A 16,117-nucleotide genomic window follows, 5' to 3' on the forward strand; every position below is an offset into this window, starting at 1 on the left:
AAAACATTGTTTTTATTAGACACAGTGAAAATAGAAAGTTAAATTCCTGACTGTCATCCATTATGTATTAAAAACAACAAAAAACATTCGTGTTTCAGTTGTGCTGAATTTAACACTTCTGCCAACTTGATTTTTAGGGGAAACGCCTACAATGGGTACTGATCTACACCGCAACAGACATTTCTACTGCATTTTTGAACTCGATTTCTCCTCAGCTGGACTGCAGTGGAACAACTGGGATCAAACAATGAAGAAGGAGCAGAAATGCAGAAAATACACAGTGGAGGACAAGGAGGTCAACATAACTTTGACCAAACAGAGTGTTTAGTCTCTTTGGAAACTTTCAGAACTTTTTTAGAAATTCAAGTTCAAAACCAACCCAGTATTGAGGATTGTAGTTGATTAATTAATCCCAGCTAAACATTACTGGACATGTAGCTCTTTCTCTCTCTATAAAAACACCAGCAGTATAAAACAGCAGAACCAGTTTGTCTGTACCCAATGAGGCGAATAAACAAAATACCACCTCTCCTGTATTTGCCCTCTTCCTGTTTGCACCTCCCCTTTTAATTGAAGCATAGGTGGGCCTGTCCCTCTGTAGTTAACAATTACACAAGTTCAGGTTCAGATCTCTCGTCACCCTCACATTAACCATGTCAAACACAACAAAACCACTATGCCCTCCATTTCTTGAAAAGTGCTCACACACAAAGTTTACTAGGTGATGTTCAGGAAACACTTTCTGAGGGAAAAGGGAAACTTTGTACATTTATCAAGTGATGATGTGAAAATAAAATGTATTTGGCATCTAAATGCAGATGACAGCTTAAACTAGGGAACACTTAATTCAAGATGTCCACAACATGCATGGACAACCTGTGGCAGATAAAGTGCCATTACGGAAAATAATCCATCATCTTCTAGTAACTTCCTTTTTTACCCTAATGCACGACCTACACCAGACTGATTAATGGTATGTTTTTACTGCATACAGGTATTACTCTGGGTTATTTTAGGGTTTGGCACAATACCGCTCTCACCACCACCCAACCGCATCGCAATCCATACACATGCACAGGTGTGCAGGGCTGGGTGTGCAACCTACTTATGATGAGCTCCTCCCAAAGACGCATCCAAAAGAAATGAAACCTCTGTGAGATGTCGTCTGTCCGACAGTCAGGGAGAAAAACAGGTAGAGCAACACAAAGACACAGCAGGTAGACCTAAAGGAAACCAAACATGCAGTGGGAAATTACACACTCAGGGAGACAAGAACATAAAACACATCCTTGTGTCCTATTGGGAGTGTCCCCCATTAGAAAAAGTGAAAGTACCAGCCTTTAGGTTCAAAAATTAAAAATTATATATATATATATATTTAGATTTTACAAATAATGGGACTTTCCACAACTGAAAGCACAATTGGTTGCAAAAAACATTATACCGTAAAACTTCTAAAGAACTGGACACAGTCCAAGACCCACACGGGCAACAGATGTAAAACACGCTTCTGTTTGCACTACACTGGGTGGGTCCTCGAATGTGTCTGCATGTTTATTTGTGCAGTCATGAGTTTTGGTCTGCAGACAGACACACTATAGGTGAATGATTAAATTTTACCGAAGATTTACACAAATGTTTGATTCTATGTGAACCGGCCAACAAAATACAGACAAAATGCTTAAAAATGTCTTTTAAGAACAACAATAAGATAAAAATAACAGCTAATAGACAATATGTGATTCAAGAAGAGATGGATTCTGATGGGCAGTGTCACAGCAATCCTTCAGAGGCTCAGAGAAAAGTGCGACGCCCCTGATGAAGCACTTGTAGAAGATAACTGTGCATAGACATATGACTTCATTAGTGACTTTATGCAGTAACTCAGCTAGGCCATCTAGTAACGTTTGGCTATGTGATGCATGTAAAGTCATGTATTTAAGAGTATTTCTAGTGGTCTTTATCATCCATTTAGGCCAAAAAATGTTCTACACATTTCTTCACATTCCAGATTGAAGTAATATTATAAACTGATTCACCATGAAAATCGAGCAAAGCTCTAAGTAGTACTTAAAACTACTTGGATAGTCTGAATCTCTCAATACTGACCAGTCCAAATACAGGTAAAGGAATATGCCTGAACCAAATTATGCATCATTGAAAAACATAAAGCCTTACAATTCAAAAAGTGTAAACCATTGTACAATACAACTACTACAGTGAGAACTGTTCCATAGTTTGTCTTAAGAGTGACTACCCAATAAAACAGCACTTGTAGTGAGCAAAACGCTTCAAGGCTTTAAGTAAAAGAAAATTATTTCACATATTTATCCATTTTATTTAAAAACTATTTTTACCATAACATAAGAATTACCAGTACTTCCATGTGTTCCACACTCAACACCTTCTCATCTGAATAGTTTTTGCTGCCCATCCTTAACCAGATATTAACAAGGTGGTGGCAAAAAAGGCAATGACAACGTATGACCATAATGAAACTAGAGCTTTGCAACACAGCAACATGTAACGTAATGCTCATGGCCTATTAGAATATAGGGTTGACTCTTTAAACAACAAATAGAGTCAACCTAGCCCAGTTGGAATCACTGGGGATTATTTGGAAAGCTGCAACATTTCCAACCCACTAAATCTAAGTTTAGTGGGTTGGATATGTTATAATTCCCAGTCTTTATGTCATAAATACTGGGAATCCTCTGTTTTCCATCCCCTGTCAGTGTTTCTAATAGAATCAGATTCTATTTGTGGTGGTTGCGGGGTGACACGTGTGTACATGAATGTGCGGTACACCTACGCTTGATTAAATGAGTTAAAAACTAACACTATATACATTTAATGAGAATAAATAACAGAGGAAACTCCAGCCATCTCCCCCACTTCTCGACAGATTTCAACAGCTGGTGACGGCAGTCGCCTCGTTTTGCTCTGCAGCTTCTGCAAGCTCAGTTTAGTGGCACATGAACCAGCTCCCCACCTGCCGAAGGTTCTGGTTAGAGTGGCCCCTCCAGCTTGCAGCAGATCTCCAGAGCAGAACAAAGACTACTGTTGCCAGCTGCAGTTCACAACAATGGGAGTTGGAGATCGGGCAGAATGATGTTGACAACCACCACAAGGGTGACCTGGCTGAAATGGGCCAGAGCTAACAGGTTAGCAACAACTGATGTTTGAAAATAAGAGCAAGATGGTTATTGAGTAGTAAACTGTGCATGGCTGGAGGCATTCTTTAAAAAATCTACTGAGTTCCAAGCATACTTTAGTGGCCTGCCTATGTGTGAGAAAAAAACAACAACAAAGACTTTCCATTTGACATGAATCTGGTATGAAGGTTGGGTGAATGTGTATTCTATTTGGCTTACATGCCTAAGGCTAACCACACAGTAGTCTTTTCCAACTAACAGTCAGTGGGGTGCATTTTTTAAAAATTAACCTTGATAAAGTTGGTCAAATTGGTCAGTGGCATTTTTTGATATTTAGAAATTTGTCAAAAATTCTGCCATTGTTAACATAATCTGGCCTCTGGGAGACTAATCTGATGCTTTTACGCTGATTTGCTGAAATATATTAGGTTACTTTCTTTTTGCTTCAAAGCTTCAGTTTTACTGCCCGTGAATAGTTTAAGCAAAGCAAAATCAGTTTTACCCTGAAAACAATAATAAACATGCCAGTTAATAAGAAGCTAACACCATGTTCAGTACAATCATGTTTTTACTCTAGAGCCATGATGTGTAGAAGGATATGCAAATGATCAACACTTTCTTTTTTAAACTCACTTCACTTTCTCATCTCCAAGTTCAGTTTTAAAACTAGAGCATCGACAACAACAACATCAACTCTCCAAGCACTGCAACTCCCACCCAGCACCCACCCAGCCTGCACCCACTCGGCCCTCCGATGAGGCTTAATGAGTAATAAGCACTGGGTGACCACAGTCTTGGAGTCAAGCCAACTTTCCCAGATGCCAAATTGAAGCCTGGAGGTACTGCATAATGCAAAACAACACTCATTAAAACTTGGAGTGAAAAAAAAAACAAAAAACACAAGGAGCTATAAAATGCAAAAATGCACTAAGATGCATTCGAGGAGAAGCTCTGTAGCAGTTTCTAAATGATGCAGATGAATAATTAACTCTCAGGTGTCCATTAGCAGGAGAATTTACAAGATGTAGAAAATGGGTTCCAAAACACGCTCATGACCTTCAAACCGAAACCATTTGGCCCGAGCACTATGTTATGGAGGCGAGTGTGAGCTTTGGAAAGGATGATGAAATGGAAGGAAATCAACAGCAAAAAGAGCGACGTTTCTAGATGCAGAATGTGAAGCTTTCACACTTCAGCTAAATTATACGGTACAGCGGTTTTTCTTCTTATTGAATTTACAAATGGATAGTGTAATGGATTGCATTATAGTAAGTTATTTCGATAATCTCTGAAAGCAATTCAGTTTCTATGGTGTCCACAGGGCTTAAAATCACTACCCTGTCAGTGATTTTAAAAGTTATTTTTGCTAAAACAGCAGTCAAGGTGGCAACAGACAAAAGAAATGTGACTGCTGAAAGCTAAACTATTACACAGCTACATTTTTAATATAATGTAATGATAACAAAAGACAACAACCACATTAGAAAGCAAATTAATAGATCTGTAGATGACCAATGAACACAGAACTGGAATCGACTTAATGCGATGTCCAAATTGGAACTACAATGAGTTGTAAATATGTGTTCAAACAGTGAGGCTAATGGTGCCTGTAACTGATTACTTTATCTTTTACAATGAATATGTATCTTGAAAAGGAGAAAAAGAAGAAACATGTGTATTTGTTTGGTGTTTATGAACATCTGTTTTTCCTATCTTTCTATATGCAGTAACCGATGAAAATAAAGAAGAATACCATGATGGGTTTTCCCTAGAACACATTAATACCTCAAAAATTTGCAATCCAATAAGATTCTGAAAGGGGTCATTCCACATGAAGAGTATTTTTACTTTAGGTACTTTATGTATATTTTGATATTAAACCTTTTTTTAAGTAGGCCTATGAACTGTAGTCAAGAGTGCAAATAATATTAGCTTTACTGTTTTCAGTATTTTATGCACAACAGTTTGCTGTATTTATTCATTTCATCATTTATTATGGTTTTCTTTGTCCCCTGCTTGTTGATACGCTCCCCTGTATCACCTGATTAAAACAAAGCACTGGTATGGCCCTTATTCTTGTCTGTATGTTAAATATTATTAGTACAGCTGAGAGGCTGTTAGTTTAACCTAGCATGAAAACTGTAAGCAGGTGACTACTGACACATACACCTGCAACCTGTGGGAGTACAAAAGAACAGGAAGTCCTCCAGTTTGTGTTAAAGTGGTGCTGCTGCAGTCTGCAATAATGGCATTATGAAAGACAGGTTAAATTTATCTGCATTATAAACAGCTCAGTGAAAGAAAGTGATTTTCTAGGAAGTCAGCCATCTTGACCTTAGACCAGTGTGAAGTCATGCGAGAGATATATCAAAGAAAGGGGAGTTTCTACCCGCAGGACTGATACCAGCACACAGTACTAGTCCATTCCCGGCTCCATTAAGAAAAGTAATATTTGAATTGGATAATGCTACTAAAATGAGGAGATCGCAACACGGTACCAAATAGTTTGCGTGTGTGTGTACGTTCATCTTGTCCTTCAAAACTCACGCCCTGATTCCTAACATACCATCTCCATCCTTCCTGCTGCTTTCACATGATTCACTGTTGACTTGCAGTTTGTGGCATAATCTCACTTGCAGTCATGCTTTTATGTGACTCCTGTGTGTGCATAATTAAAAGATTGTGAGCTAGAACAAGCCTTATGCTAAGACGCCTTTTTTAAAAAATGATGGCTTGTTTGTTTTTTTTGAAAACATTTTAATATTTTGATGTATTTCTACACTGAATCATTCTGGAATTGGCTGCTTAGAGTTGACAAACTCATGAATTGAGTGAGTAATTTGTAAGTGCATAAGGACATCTTTATTTTCACTTCATGGAAATAGTAAATAAGTTTTTTTCCAGTGTCTCTCTTCTCTCTCACACATGTAGCTCCACATCTTTTATTGAGCCACCAAACAATCTGTGCTATAGAAAGGCAGCTAGCACAATGCTAAATGTCATTAATGAACATTTCATAAAACCACAGTGACTTACTGCACAGAGATCTTTTTTTCTTCTTTTTTTTTCCAGGGGTTTATGAAAAAATTCTTTCTTCCATTGTGTTAATGATTGATGGGCACCAGATGCCACTATGGGGTGTTTCCCATACCAGACAGCTTGACATTTGATTATAATAGAAATGAATGTTGCACACAATAGGTGGTTTGTTGTAAACCTAGGGGCAATAGAAGATAAATATTTATACTGTTTTGTGAAGCCAAGGTATCGTTCCACAAAGTTTCCAAAGGAAGATTCTAGTTTTTTTGAAAAACTAACTACACCCATGACTTAATAGTGTGTAGAAGCACATTTAGCACCTATAACTTAGAGTAACTGTTTTCTATATGACCTAATCAGTCTCTCACGTCATTTCTGGAGGAATTTTGGTTCAGTTTTCTTTACATCATCACTTCAGTTCATTGAGGTTGTGCTCAGTATGGTTAAAGTCCTGCCACAGCAACACTTTAACCAAACTGTGCACAGCCTCAGTCAGGTTGAGCTCTGGACTTTGACTGGACCGTCACAACACCTTCTTTTCTTTTTCAGCCATACTGTTGTAGATTTGCTGTTGTGCTCAGGATCATTTTCTTGTTGAATGACCCAATTTGGCTGCAAAACAAGTCCAAATCATCACTCCTACCTGGCAGTAGTTTGAGGTGTTGATATGCTGTGTTTGGTTTTGGCCAAACATCTCCACACCAGTCTTGTCTGTCTGAAGGACATTGTTTCATGAATCTAAACAATACTGCCATGTTTTTCTTAAAGAGAAGACGCTTTCTCCTGGAAACTCTTCGAAATAAGAAACACTTGATCAGTCTTTTTCCAATTGTACTGTCATAATCGTCCCAAGAGTAGATGTTGGAAAATCTACTCCTGGAAGGACTGTGGTTAGTTGAAAGCTACAGACCATCACACTGCCAAAACTTCTGCTGTTATACAGGCGGTCACACTGTTTTAATCAAGTGCATTTCAAATCTCTTAGAGTCCTATTAGAGCTTTCTTTTCCACATAACTGCAGATAAAAACGCAGACAGAAATACTACTGCCCCGCCCACCTCAGATTTATCGATTATCTTTGGCCAAAGTAGACTGGTAGCCACTATCTACTTTTTATCTCATTTGTTATACTACTAACACCTGCATGCATCAGTTGACATGTAGGAAGAATATGATAATATTATTTTCCTAAATGACAATTTTAAGTCATTTATTTTTGTGTTATTACAAATGATAGCTAAACTACATTTAAGCAAGTGCTTTTTATTATTAATTATTAAAAGTTTATTATTAATAATTCAAAATACTTGAGAAAGTATTTTGAATTATTATTAAGTGGAGAAGGAATGATTACTAAGCTGCATAAAAAGACACGTAATGGTTTTTAAGGTTCAGGTATTTGACATATTGTCTCCGTCAGGCTGCTGAACATGGACAATCACTTCTGCAAACACAAGTGAAGCTTTAGGAAGAATGACAGCAAACACAGACATACTTTGAATATCATCTGACAGACAGCACTGTGAGCAAAAAAAGCATAACAGCCATGGGAATGCACCTCAATAAGACAAGACACTTTGGTGTTCTTTGTCACCTAATTGCATTCACTGACCTGTGCACAAACATGACAGTGAAAATGAATGCATAATTACTTTCTCTAGAAGATCAAAAATACTGATTATAAATGCTGAGTATGTGGATGTTTGAGTGGAATATTACCTTAATAAAATAAAATAAAAAAACCTTTTCCTAAAAATTCCAGAAAAAAAATGGATAACAACATTCTTGAATTTAAATTTGTAACTGCCCTTTCTAATAAAAATGTCACAACTTGTCACCACAGTTTTGACATCAAGTGAATTTATGAATGCTGATGTCATCATTCTTACTAAAATGGAATAGCTAAATGTTAAGGTAATGGAGGTTTCGGTAAATGAAGTAGTCACACACAAAGACTTGTATCTACAGGTGAGAAACAATTTCTTAAAAACAATGACATCATCTATAATCTCAATTATTCTCGCACACACCCAGCTTTGTGAAAGTTGGGATCGTCTATGAGACTGTCCCAAAAGGGCTTGGGAAACAGTTCACAATACAGGCCTTACTGATATTCTTTTTTTTTTTAAATTTCATTTGTTTTTAGTAAATCTCTTTTGCAGTACGTTCAAGGAAAATGTTTCCAAGTGAACCAATTCTGATGTGTAATTTATTAGTTCCCACAGTCATTTGGAGCTATAAAATCTCGATTCAGGCCACATCAGTATGTGATGTGAATGTAGCCTTAGTGCTCATGTGTTCAGGATTAGAAAACACTGATGAAAATTATATATATCCTCATAAATATCTATATTATTTGCCCCACACCATTTTTTCTTTCTTTAATTTGATGTCTTGAAAAAATTCATTTTAGTTTTTGATCAAGACTTCAAGGATGGGATGAAAAATTTAGTCCAGTAAATGCACATCAGGTTTAGCATGCTCCAAAATGAAAGTCAAACTGATGTTGTGGATGTCAATTCAACAACACTTTGAGCTACTTCTTTAAGACTGCTTGGACGTCCTTATTAGACTTCCTAGTTAGTGTTCAAGAAATGCTTTCCATAATATCTTTTTTTCATTTTGAAGAACACAAAATAAACATTTGCAATAAAGTTCATGAGGAACAATTTCTTGATTGTAATTTTCAAACCCTCAAACAGCACTTTGTATTTATGAAAGCCAAAAAAGACATTTTACCCTATACCGTAAATCCAAAAGCTCCAAGTTATTATCAGCTCATCATATCAATTTTAATGTTAAACTGGCAAACCTATGACACCAAGAGTGCAGTGGGTTGCAGGGCTGATGATGGTGTTGGCAAAGTTAGGTTTGTGTACTAGCAGTGAGTTGACTAGAGAAACTGAAACCACAGGTACAGGATACATTTCTCTTAAAGCCATTCCCTTTAATTAATGTGGGTAACCTGTTTGTGATGTAGGCCAAGTGTTGTGGGTAGTAAGCAACTGTAACATGTTACTGGCATGTAGCTGAAGGTACCGTGAAGGCCATGTCAACAGCGATTAAGTTACCATAATCTAATGGCTAGATAAGTTTCTCTGTAACAGATATCCAAATGTGCATTTGCAAGGAATTTAAATAAAATGTCTCCTCATACAGTCCTGTGCAAAGGTCTTAAAGTACCACTCATTTCTTTATAGGTTGCTTACAAGGAGCCTTTCTTGTAATTTTTTTAAAAAAAGGTCAATCTTTGAGTGTTTGTATTTGAACATTGGCTGCTTTTTCACTCATTTTCACTCCAGTCATTGTACCTGACCATTTTTGGACAAATGTTTCTTTGTTTGTTAAGCCACTCAACACCAACTGAATCATTCAAGCATAAAAAATGCACCTAATACAAGGGATAAACCAGTGTTGTGTCTATACATAACAGACAACTTAGCAACGAACCAATTTAGAAATGTATCTTTAGCCACATTATTTTTCCTCATTTCTTTAGCTGAATTTCTGGAAAATGGCAAAGATAAAACAGTTTGAGGGGGATAAAATATTATTTTGACACCAAAAGGTGATATCTCAGCATGACGTGCAGTGTTTCCTTAAAACATTCAGTGAAAATGGACAAATAAAGGACAAGAGAAGTGGCAGTCCTTCCACTTCCTTATGAAAAGAAATGATCTACCACAGATAAACATCATCTGAAATTTATGCCCTCAAGAAACAGGAAAAAAAATCCAGCAAAGAACTTACACAGAATTTGAGATATATTTTTTACAATGTGTTATTCTTTGACTTGCATTAACACTTACTTATGCAACATTTTAACCCATCTCTACTCCATTACAAACAGTGACAAGGCAAGAGAGAGAGAAAAGAGAGAGAAAGCAATGAGACAGTGTAGGGTGGGTGTGTGCCGAGCAAAACTGTGAAAGAGATCAGTTGTGTATTCTCGTTGGTCTGGTTCATTAACTGCCTGGGCTGGAGTCAAGTGAAAGAATGTAGTTCCATTAATACCCATTAAAGAGAGAGAGGATGGGTGTGCGAAGGACAGAGGTTGGATACAGATAAACAGATTGAAGTTGTTACACATGATTTAACTAAATTTCTTTGTCCCATATATACGTATGGTTGAGTTTGGAAAACTGATAAAAAGGAAAGACTGAAACATCCAAAAGATAAGAAAGTGGTATTAAGAAACCAAAGGAACTGGGTGAGAGTGAAAGGGGAGAAAGGGTGACTGAAACAGAGAGAGCTCTGATGAATTGTTGAAAAATTCTCAATGAGAAAAGGGATTAAGTCAAAATATGACATAGAAAAAGAGAGAAATACTGCTGCACAATATGCAATGACTAATGCCTTGTGTGGTGTGTTGGGTCACTCATTCCCTTGGTTCAACCCTTTTTAAAAACACACATACACACATCATATATATACACATATACATATATATGTATATATATATAGTCAAAGCTAAAAAGCTAAAAGCTAAATACAACAAAACTAATAAGCTTAACTTCTGGTATGTAAGAAAATCCAAGTCATCATTTACACAGTGTAAGTAAAATAAAAAAAACATATATACACACCCCAAAAACTGAAGAGTCAAGAGTGAAAAAGTATAAAATCGAGAGTAACAGTAAAAAATATGTTAGATATATGGAATGAAAGATAACGACATGGAACGTGGACTAATACAAAGACACTTTAGCTAAGCAAGAAAGTCAGTAATGCTAACAGCTGACAATAGTTTCAGCATTCTTCAGCCAAGAAAACATTTACACGTTAATGACTGCAATTTGCCTTAGACAACCGTGAAAAACCAGCTTTAGAAAGCACATTTTACATTCTGAACACAGGACAACAACACTGATCATCTATTTAACACATAACTGCGTAAAGCTGACTTCATTTTAGCCTGCTAGCACATCTCTGTGAGGATGACATTTTCTACATTTTGCAACATATGTGAGAAAACATAACTTTCAGAAATATAATAAGTAATTGTATGTGCTTGACGTCACCCTTTAAAGCAACTCATGTATCACTAATATCCCTGCTTCTTAAGCTAGCTGTCAAGGCTGCAAAAGTAGCTGCGTAAGCAACACGCTCACTGGCCTGCAAGCTAAAAACAAAACAAACTAGAAAAAAATACAAAGATGTAAGCTCACAATGGCTACAGGAACTCACTTATTCCTTTAATTATTGTTAATGTGATAAAATAATATCGATTTGTGGCGACTATTTCACAGAAAAACTAGCCTAACAACCACTGCTCTCTCTGGCCTGTTGTATCTTCTGACTTAAAACTGCCATAGTTCTCACTACTGTTGGTGTCTCCATGACCGTGTTTTACTGTGATTACACACACACACATAAACACACCCACACAAACAATCACAGCTTGTAATCAGTCGCCCAATTTCATTCTTCAACCAAACAGGCATGCAGGGGTAGAGACCCAGTTAAGAACAGCATGGTTTGGTTAGGTGTTGTTATTGTTGCTGTGACTATTACTAATTAAGTGTTAAGTAACACAGCAGCTCCACGTGGAGTCAGTAAAAGTTCACATAGCGCCCTCCACCCAGCTGAAATAAAGATAACATCTCATCTCTGTTGGCCTCTTATCAGAGGGCAGAGTCTGACTTACCCTTTGTCTGAGTGTACTTTGAGAAAATGAAAACTGTTAGATATCATCAGTATTAAAAAAAGAAAAAGGAAAGGGAATTTTATTGTCAATGCCTGACACGAGTTTGATCTTGCAGAGACGTAGCTTAAAGTCACTATTATGGTGGATAAGAAACTGCAAAACGTATATTTTCATGCCACTTTACAACACTGAGATTTCATGGAAGGTAGTATAAACTCCCCACACTATACTTTCTGGCCATAAGTATGTAGAAACTGCACACAGCAGACCCACAGTACACATGAAAAGTGAATCTGTCATTCCAAAGCCACAGACACTAAATGCTCCTCCAGCTCAGACTCCTAAAAGGTTTCCACATGATTTTCCAGTTCATCCTGAACGTGTTGGAAAAGACCGAGGTCAAGGTGCTTTACATGTCAGTCAAGTTTTTCAACACTGAAATGTGTAATGTAGCTCAACAGTGAGAATGAGCCCAGTGCCTAATTTTAGGTTGTTTCATTAACATGATAAAAAGCAAGGAAAAGCCTGTAGTAACCACTTTCGAGTCCACGCTGACTCCATATAATAAGATGCTACACAGTTGCACTATGTAGCACTTTATATTTCATTCTATAATCAAATTTAAAGTATTTACTATTGTATTGAAAATTATTTGTTAATGCATTTTTTAAAAGTATCTGCATTACTTACATGTTTCTCCACAGTATTAATACACTACAGGTATTACAACCTACATACCAGCGCCATGAAAAGTACTCAAGCACAAACACAGACTGCAGTAAGGCGGGCCACAAAGGTTGAGAACTATTGATTTCTGGTAACATTATCACACTAATGCTGTTAACTCTGAGCAGCTCTTACATAATGCTCCTGGAACAACAGTAGCTTTAATCATACTTCATAGTTCTTCAGTCACCATATTAATTGCCTATTCTTATCATACTTTATGGTACCTTCTCTCCGTTTACACTGCCTGTCTCAAGCTTCATTATTTGAAGATCTACATGCTAAATCAATCCTTCGGACTTGTTAATATGTACTCTGGCTGAATTTATTAAAGCCTGCATCTCCATTTGCCGCAGGCTAAACTTTAAAAGTTTAGTTTAACTTTTTTTGTGCACAGTTTTGACCTGAAGCAGTCTCTGTGCTTCCCTGCATCAGCTGGATTATCTGTTCCTCAGCACTATCCTTAAAAAAACAGACTAAGTAAGTAAAAGCAGCGCATTTCTGACCCGGAATCAATGTCAACAAAAAAAGCTGTGCCAAAGCGCTCCCGTTAAACTCCAACAAGTGTTCCTGGTAAATTATGAGCTTCTTACCTGTTCCTCCTCCTTTCTGCGGTGCTCTGATGCCGACTGACAGCCTGCTGAGTCTGCCTGACAGGAGTTTCCTTGTGGGTGTGGCCAGAGTTACACCTGCCGCACACCGGAACGTGCGTAATGAGCCCAGCTGACTCACGCAAAGTCGCCCGGGAAGGGAGGAGCAGGGAAAGGTTTGAGCTGGTTAAACGTTACATTCTCTGGCAGAAATCCACGAGAACATTTTTGAGAGGCATGAGAACGAACTCACTCTGTCTTTGACACCATTTTTGGAAATGTAGTGCACCACTCTCACCATCGGGCAGCTTTTGCAACTATTTCAGGAATGTTTTCTTGTGGTTACCATCTTCTCCCTCTGATGACATTAAGTGACATATATATTTATATGTCTTAGTTCCTTGTTTTCATATGCAGTGCTAAACAAAATCATAAGACCACCATTCAATCAGCTGTAAAGTTTATAAATGAACAGTATTAATAATAACCAGAATAATTGTGTGTCCACTAGTATGTACAAGCTCTTTAACCGAGATAATATTTTTAATGCTAAAATATAATTTTTGCTGCCATTCATTAATTTTCCAATTCACTGTTTGACAAAAAGAAAAGAAAATTTTCAGTGATTGAGTCTTATGCTCAGATAATTTTTCACTGATTCAGAGAAGTCAGGATTTGGGTTGAGAAACATGAATTCAGTTTGTTATTTGCCTGCCAAATAGCAATATAATTTCTCGTTTTAAACAAGTTTTTGTCAGATTTCTAAAATATTTGTGTTTTTTTCTTTTTATGGTAGGTGGTCTAATATGCATTTGTAAAGCATTGTATTGTACAGACACGACGCCAGACCACCAACCTCTGACTCTCTCCCCCACTGATGTAGGAGTGGTGCTGAGCAGGATCAATGTCCACAAGGCTGCAGGTCCTGATGGCATCCCCGGGCGTGTTCTCAGAGCGTGTTCTGGGGAGCTTGCAGGAGTGCTCACAGACATATTCAACCTGTCCTTGGCCCACGCTGTGGTACCGGCCTGCTTCAAATCCACCTCCATCGTCCCGATACCCAAAAACTCCAACCCATCTAGCCTCAATGACTACCGCCCAGTAGCACTCACCCCCATCATCACTAAGTGCTTAGAGCAGCTGGTCCTAGCACACTTCAAATCCTGTCTCCCCCCCACCCTGGACCCCCACCAATTTGCATACCGCCAGAACAGGAGCACAGAGGATGCAGTCTCCATCGCACTGCACTCTGTCCTCTCACACCTGGACAACAACAACACCTACGCCAGAATGCTGTTTATAGACTTCAGTTCAGCATTCAATACAATCCTCCCCTCACAACTCATCAGGAAACTGACAGACCTGGGCATCAGTTCCCTCATCTGCAAATGGTTACTGGACTTCCTGACCAACCGCCCCCAACATGTCCGGCTGGATAACCGCTGCTCATCAACAATCACAATGAACACCGGTGTACCACAAGGCTGTGTGATGAGCCCTTTCCTCTACTCCCTCTTCACCCATGACTGCAGACCTGCTGATGGTTCCAACACCATCATTAAGTTTGCAGATAACACCACGGTGATTGGCCTCATCAGTGACAACGATGAGACCGCCTACAGGGAGGAGGTGGATCGTCTGGCTGAGTGGTGCAACACAAACAACCTGCTGCTTAACACTGAGAAGACCAAGGAGCTCATCGTGGACTACAGGAGGAATGCTGGGACGGCTGTGGAGCGTGTGAGCAGCTTCAAGTTCCTGGGAGTCCACATCTCCGAGGATCTCATCTGGACGACCAACTGCTCCAAGCTGGTCAAGAAGGCTCACCAGCGCCTCTTCTTCCTGAGGACTCTGAGGAAGAACCACCTGTCCTCAGACATCCTGGTGAACTTCTACCGCTGCACCATCGAGAGCATCGTGACCAACTGTATAACAGTCTGGTACGGGAACTGCTCTGCCTCGGACCGGAAGGCGTTGCAGAGGGTCGTGAAAACTGCCCAGCGCATCGCCGGAGCACCACTTCCTGCCATAAAGGACATCTACAGGAAGCGGTGTCTGAAAAGGGCTGGGAAAATCATCAAAGACCCCAGTCACCCATCACATGGACTCTTCACCCTCCTGCCCTCTGGGAGGCGCTACAGGAGCCTCCGGACTAAGACCACCAGGTACCGGAACAGCTTCTTCCCCACAGCTGTCAGACTCCTGAACTCTGCCTCCTGACATCTGACCCATGTTAAACTCATGGACTGAACATACACACACACACACAACCACCTACACACACACACACAATGGACAACTGTACCCTCAAACACACAATAATAACATGGACTGAACCACCACTCACAACCACTAGCACTTTATATAGCCTCTGTAGAAATTATCCACATATCTCACTTATCTTAACTGCACTACTGTATAGTTCTGTGTAAATAATCATTCTGTACATACGATAATTTTTAATCCTACAACTGTTTATAACTTGCATAGTTCACATTTCTGTATAACTGTATATCTCATATTTCTGTATAGTTTTTTTATTTCATATTTATATCCTGTACATAGCTTGTACTCACTACAGCCTGTACATACTTATAGTTATAGAATATTCATAACATACTTCATACCGTGTACATTATAACATACCATAATAGACCCATTTCTGTAATATACTTACATATCTATATTATTGCTAATATATATTGTAATATATCTATATCACGGCTAAAGCACTTCTGGATGGATGCAAACTGCATTTCGTTGCCCTGTACCTGTGACATGTGCAATGACAATAAAGTTGAATTCTATTCTATTCTATTAAATCCTCACCTTTCCCCAACAAAAAATGCCCGGAGCAAAGCCAAAGTGCAGTCCCTTATGTCATGCTACAGCATATTATTTTACCTCTAAACCAGCTTTCTGGTGTTTTCTCTATTGAAGTTAGTTCTGGTCACTGGTTT

General features: G+C 38.5%; 1 protein-coding gene across 1 annotated transcript in view; it reads right to left on the reverse strand.

Annotated features, from left to right (window-relative positions):
* The window catches only part of LOC102082328 (uncharacterized), a 57,402-nt gene extending 43,944 nt beyond the window's left edge, over positions 1 to 13,458 (reverse strand). The window contains exons 1-2 of the mRNA XM_019361318.2: positions 13,411 to 13,458; positions 13,161 to 13,217 (exon numbers count right to left, since the gene is read on the reverse strand). Coding sequence (XP_019216863.2) covers positions 13,161 to 13,217; positions 13,411 to 13,458 — 105 coding nt within the window. The remainder of the gene's footprint in view (positions 1 to 13,160; positions 13,218 to 13,410) is intronic.
* Positions 13,459 to 16,117: the final 2,659 nt, after the last annotated feature.

The sequence above is a fragment of the Oreochromis niloticus genome, linkage group LG7 (genome assembly GCF_001858045.2).
Source record: "Oreochromis niloticus isolate F11D_XX linkage group LG7, O_niloticus_UMD_NMBU, whole genome shotgun sequence".
Lineage (NCBI taxonomy): Eukaryota > Metazoa > Chordata > Actinopteri > Cichliformes > Cichlidae > Oreochromis > Oreochromis niloticus.